At 47.4% G+C, this 6274-nt stretch overlaps 1 protein-coding gene across 2 annotated transcripts in view; it reads right to left on the bottom strand.

Annotated features, from left to right (window-relative positions):
- Tuft1 (tuftelin 1) overlaps positions 1 to 5633 on the bottom strand; it is a 48757-nt gene extending 43124 nt beyond the window's left edge. For both annotated transcript variants that reach the window (XM_029474773.1, XM_021157898.1), the window contains exon 1: positions 5488 to 5633. In XM_029474773.1, the coding sequence (XP_029330633.1) occupies positions 5488 to 5547 (60 nt within the window). In that variant the 5' untranslated portion in view covers positions 5548 to 5633. The remainder of the gene's footprint in view (positions 1 to 5487) is intronic.
- Positions 5634 to 6274: the final 641 nt, after the last annotated feature.

The following is a 6274-nucleotide window of genomic DNA, read 5'->3' on the forward strand; positions in this document are numbered from 1 at the left end:
GGAAGGGAAGGGAAGGGAAGGGAAGGGAAGGGAAGGGAAGGGAAGGGAAGACGAGAGGGTCCATTAACCCTCAATGTCACTGTGAAAGCTCAGCCCTGTTGACTAGCAAAGGTCACTCAGCAATCCATCCTGGATCTCCCCACGGTGCCCCACGGTGCCCCACGGTGCCCCACGGGCAGATATTACAGGTCCTGTAATATCAGGGAAAAGGGAATAAGCTGATAAGAATAAACAAATGCCAATATGAGAAGGAATAAAAATTGACCAAAGTCAGGCCAGGCATAGTGACACGTGCTTACAATCCTTGCATTTTGGAGGCTGAGGCAGGAGGATCACAGCAAATCTGAGGCCATTCTGGGTGGGCTACATGAGCTCTAGGCTAGCCTTGGTACAATGTGAGACACTGCCTCAAAAAGGGGGTGGGGTGGGGGTAGGTAGAGATAAAGACCATGCAGTGGGTAAAGTGCTTGCTATATAAGCATGATGATAACCAGAGTATAGATCCCCAGAGACTGATGTCAGCATCTGCCCTCTACATATAACCGTACTGACACACAGCATCCTCAGATTTCCTCCACCCTAGGCTTGGGTGCCCAGATCCAGTTAGGACGATCCAGAGTACACCAGTGGCAAACAGAATAAAACTAACATCTGAGCACTAACCACGTGCCAAGCACCGTGTTTAATGTTGCCTGCATATTATCTTACTTAATCCTCATAATGATCTTATGAGAAGGCATGATTATTGTCTCCTCTTACATATGAGGAAACTGAGAATGAAGAAATTAATTACCAAAGTGCTCTGGCAAAGCATTTAGTCAGACTCACTGAGTTATGCAGCTTTTTTTCTTTACTTTTAATTATTAATTTATTTTGAGAAGTTCTCATGTACCCCACACTGGCCTTGAACTCCCTGACTAATCTTCTGACTGCTGGGATTACAGTCACGTGCCACTACACCAGTGTGCACAGTCTGATCTGATCCAGGGCCTTGTGGATGCCAGGCAAGCCATCTAACAGCCCCAGAGTCATGCTGTCAAGCACAATCCTATTCATGGGAATCATGGCTTAACGAAAAATTGTGATTACACTGCAGTCACAAGAAAGGAATCTGTAAAAAAAAGGGGGGGATATTAACCTCCCTCTTATTCCTACAATAGGAGCCAATGACTGCCTAGAACTGACAAAAACAAAGCTAAAACAGAAGGCACAGCTCTGCAGTAGAACACCTGCTTAGCATGCATGAGGCCCCAGGTTCAATTCTCCATGCTTCCTGTTTCCCCAGTGGAGAATAGGTGTGGACTGGGCTGGGGTATAGCTCAATTAGAGGCTTACCTGCCATGCCCAAAGTTCTAGTTTTGACCCGCAGCACCACATAAATCAGCCACATTGTCATATGGTTGTAACCTTAGCAATCAGGAGGTGAAGGCAGGAAAATCAGAAGTTTAAAGATATCAACATTGGGTGTGAGGCCAGCCTCAATACAAGAACTGAAGAAAAGGGGAGGAGAGGAAGGAGAGGAATGGGAGCTAACTAAATGGCGCAGCAAAAAGGTGTCTGATGCTAGACCAGATGCCAAGACCCAAACGGTAGGAGAGAATGGACTTCCCTGACGTGTCTTCTGACTTCTACACATGTGCATGGCATGCCTGTGCTACTGCCCCCAAGTAAACAACTGCAATTTTCAAAAGAGAAAAGAAACATGCTACTATAAGTATTTTAGTTAGAAACAGACGTTTGCACCAGAACAAACAGCCAAGATTTCAAAGTGGCCACTTCCATGTAGCAGAACTTAAAAGTAGAGAACAAATACATTCCTTCAAAAAACATTTGATATTAGTTTTGTTTTTAAAATCATGTACAAGAGCAGGATGTGGTGTGGCATGGTGGCCCATGCTGAAATCGGAGCACTTGGGAGGTAGAGAGGGAGCAGGAGTTTAATGTTAGCTTAGGGTACAGGATATCTTGTCTCAAAATGCCAAAAAATAAATACAAACTATGTACAAGTATTCTTTACATTATATTATTTATTTAATATGTACGGCACATGTATGTATGTATACCACACACACGCTCGGTGCCCATGGAGGTTAAAAAAGGGCACCTGATCTCCTGGAACTGAAATTGTGGATGGTTGTTAGGTACTATGTGGGTGCTGGAAACCATACCAGGGTCTCTCTGTAAGAGTAATTAGTGCTTAGAACTACTGGGCCATCTCTCTATCCCGCTAACATATATTCTTTCCGTTTCAAAAGTCAAAGGGAGGGAGAAAATGAGGGAGCGAAGGAGAAGGCAGGCAGAGGTCACCTGCGCAGAGACTCCATGTGGCCATGTGCTCCTTTATACACCGCCTCCACGGTCCCCCACTGGTGACATCTGGCTTTGCGCTGGAGCATGTCATCCTTCACTAGACGATCTTCTAACCCTGCCAATCAAGGACCCCTGCCCATTCCTACTTAAGGATAATCTCAGAAGGATGGCAAAATGACCTAAACTGGCGGGAATCATGCAGAAGCAGGGATCATCCACATTACTGTCCTGGACTCCCTTGGTTCGGGCCTTTTAATTTAAGCTTTCCTTTAACTTCTAGGCCCTGATCTTTTCCTTCTAGTAAACTCCTCTTTAGCTAGCTAGGTTACTTTCTGCTGTTTACTTTAGCCAAAGGAAGGTACCAGAATTGTCTAATGGGTTTGAGATTTATTTGTACTTTATATGCCAATATAACTTACCAATGTCACTTTTAAACAAATACTTTTGACATTAAAATACATTTTACAACCAGATAAGGTGGTTTGCACCTTTAATCCCATTAAACATACACACAGCTGACACAAAGCTTTTGTCAGAAAGACTATCCTCCCCATCCATCGCTCTGGGCACGTTAGTTTTTTTTTTTAAATGCTATTTCTCCTCCACTAAGGTTTTGTTTTGAAACAAAGTCTTGCTATGTAGTCATGGCTGGCCTGAAATTTACTATGTAGACCAGGCTAGCCTCAAACTCACAGAGATCCATCAACTTCTACCCTCCAAGTTCTGGGATTAAAGGCTTTTAACACTATGCCCAGCATTTCCACTATGTTTTTGTTTGTTGCTTAGTAACAGGAATAAAAACAGCTGATTATGGAAGAAAAAGGCACTCCCAAATTTGAAACAAAGATGGGGTTGGGGATGTAGCTCAGTTAGACAAATGCTTGTCTGGTGGGGCCAAAGACCTGGGTTCGACTCCCAGCACCACATAAATCAGTTGATTCATTTCCTTACTCACATCTTTTGCACCCACACTGAGCATGCTCAATGGTATGAGGACATGACTGACGACATGACAGGTTCCCAGAGACTATCCAGAGCCATAAATTCTATTTACAGGTTGGCTCAGAGGAGAAGAATCCAGGACAAAGCCTGCCTCCTGACTGACTGATTGTTTACTCTCTGCCCTTCCGCAAGAGCCCAGGAATGTCTCCAAGAGTAAACCAGGCAAGGGTTATTTCATTCCTGGCTTTATCGTAAAATAAGTCAGTCTCTCTCTCTCTCTCTCTCTTCCTCACTCTTTTTTTCCCCAAGACATGGTTTCTCTGTGTAGCCCTGGCTGTCCTGGAACTCACTCTGTAGACCAGGCTGGCCTCGAACTCAGAAATCCACCTGCCTCTGCATCCCAAGTACTGGGATTAAAGGTGTGGCCACCACCGCCCGGCCATAAAATAAGTCTCAAGTCTAGTCTGTCTCCCCTCTGACATATTGCTATTTTCCACCTCTGCTTTCTGTCCCACCAAACAAGAAAGAAAAGCATCAAGAGACAGCAACAGGTGACATATCCTTCTCTGTACTGCCGAGGTTGTATTTTAAAGATCCTTCTTCTATATGAAGTGGGTCTTTTTTCTACATCTAAAAGAAGCCCATGGGTCTAGAGAGATGGCTCAGTGGTTAAGAGCACTGACTGCTCTTCCAGAGGTCCTGAGTTCAATTCCCAGCAACCACATGGTGGCTCACAACCATCTGTAATGGGATCTGACACCTTCTTCTGATGTGTTTGAGGACAGCTACAGTGTATGCATATAAATACAATAAATAATTCTTCTTCTTTTTTTTTTTGAAGCCCATGACCCCTTTTATTCATTCCATGTTCTTTCCCTGACTCAACCATTCCAAAGCATCAAGAGCATGGAGCACTTGAGGCTGGGACAATAGGATATGACTAGTTGTTGGCTGGACTTTGGTTTTGTTTATCTGATTTGGTCAGCCTCTCTTACCTGGGGTAGGTTGGGGGGGTGGGGTGGGCTGGGCTTTGGGCAATGTCAAGACTTGTAATGTGGAAGAAACATTCATATTTCTAGGCAAAAATGTCAAGGGGACAGTGAACAGACTTAATGATCAGCTGTACACTGAACTTCAAATGAGCACCTATTCTACAACTATTCTTTGAAGAGCCATATCCAGCTGTGGCTGGGTTAGCTTTGCCTCAAGGACATGCTGAGACAGGCAGGGGCATTGGAATCAGACGGGGAGGGGGGGGGCGCAAACGCTCCATCACTTTGGCTCCCATTTCATTCTCACACAACTTGGAAATAAATTAATTAGCACAGATCTATGGTGTATTTGGATCTCCCAGCAACACCTAGAAACATGCAGCATCAAATTACAGGCCTTTCCCTCCGGAGAGAAAAAAAAATCATGTGGTCAGTTGAGGGTGGCATAAAGGGAGTGAGGGAGTGAGGAGGGCATAAGGGGAACAGGGCAGACTGGATTGCACTGGAGAACAACCCCTCTCTCTCCCTAACCCACTCCAGGTGGGTTCAGGTCTCCACCGGAGTTCTGGGGCACCTCCTTCATCCCCAACCCGGACTTGGCATCTGGACACGGAAGCAAAACCAAGGAAGCTACTGGCTGGCCGAAAGGGGTTGGGGATCAGAAAAGCAAGATTTAAAAAAAAAAAAAAAAAAAAAAGGAGAAATCCAAAAGAGGTGACCTTCGAGTGGAGAGCTCCATACATCCTCTGGGGGAAAGGTAGAATCTGGGACCAATTCCGTAGTGGTCTATTCGGCCCACGCTCGCTCTCCCCTCTCCTTTCCCAGCCCTAGGATTCAACCCTGTGCCCCTTTCCTTGTTAAAGGATCGCCATCACAGAAGTCTTTGAAGGGCTTCTGAGGCCATCGGGAAACACGGAAAGGCGTAATCCACCTGGGCCGGCGCAACGTCCGAAACACCGCAGGGATCCGGTCCCTCGAGCGTCTTCCACGACCCAATCTAGCTGCCCACGAGACGCCTGAGTAACGCGCCCTATGCCCGAGCCGGGGCTGCCGTGTCCGCGCCAAGGACAGGTTCTCCCCAGCCCTGGAGCCGCCAGGGTTTCGTTCCCACTCCACAGTCCGCCACTGATCACACTGAGCCAGCGTCAGGTGAAATGGGCTACCTGAGCGTGAGGCACGCGAGCGGCGGACCTGGAAAGCCACTGTGCCAGAGTGGGAAGGCGGGGTGAACGTGACGACCTACCGCGGTCTGGCTCTCCGGGTGCACGTCCACCAAGGTACACCAGTTCCGCGTCCCGTTCATCTTCACGCGGAGGTCGCACGACCGTCCTCAACTCCGAGGTCCCGGGGAAACTGGGCGGGAGGGCGGGCGCACGCGGAACCGCCCCCTAGTATAGGCGCGTCGGGGGCGGGGCTAAAGATGGGCCACGCCCAGGGCGGTATTTTCAATGAGGTAGAGCGGAAGCCAGAGGTGGGCGGTGCCAAGAGGCTTCAGGACTCGCCTACCCGCGCTATGGACGATTTTCCTAAAGGTGAGGCTTGGGAGTGAGGGTCCTGTGGCCGCTTAGGAATTTTACTAAGGGTAAGACAAGGTATCCTGTGGTATCTCATTCTTGTTTCCTTTCAGTTTTCCAGGTTCGGTGCGGGAAAGAATCGGTCTGGTCTTCTGAGTTGGAGGCTTGCACAAGTTTCTATGGTCTTTCCTTAAATGTAAGCCAGCCTTACATTTAAAAGCCTAAAAAGCCTAAAAAGTAGGCTTTTTAGAGCTGAGTACATCTTTCCTCAGAGTTCTACCACAGAGGTAGAAAGGCAGGCACCAAAGACCAGCTCACTCGGACTAGTCTAAGCCAGTCTGGCAGGTGCTTTTTCCTGGCAAGTAGCCCAGGTCCAAGTCAAAGCCAGCTAAGCTCTGGGTGGGGCTTGCTTTGCAGAAACTAGCCTTATATGGTGGGGAGAGGCGGGACACATGGCCTTAAAAGGAATTTGCACCCTAGAGAAAAAGAGTCTCAGTGGCACCAAAGGCAGTTGCT

The sequence above is a fragment of the Mus caroli genome, chromosome 3 (genome assembly GCF_900094665.2).
Source record: "Mus caroli chromosome 3, CAROLI_EIJ_v1.1, whole genome shotgun sequence".
NCBI lineage: Eukaryota > Metazoa > Chordata > Mammalia > Rodentia > Muridae > Mus > Mus caroli.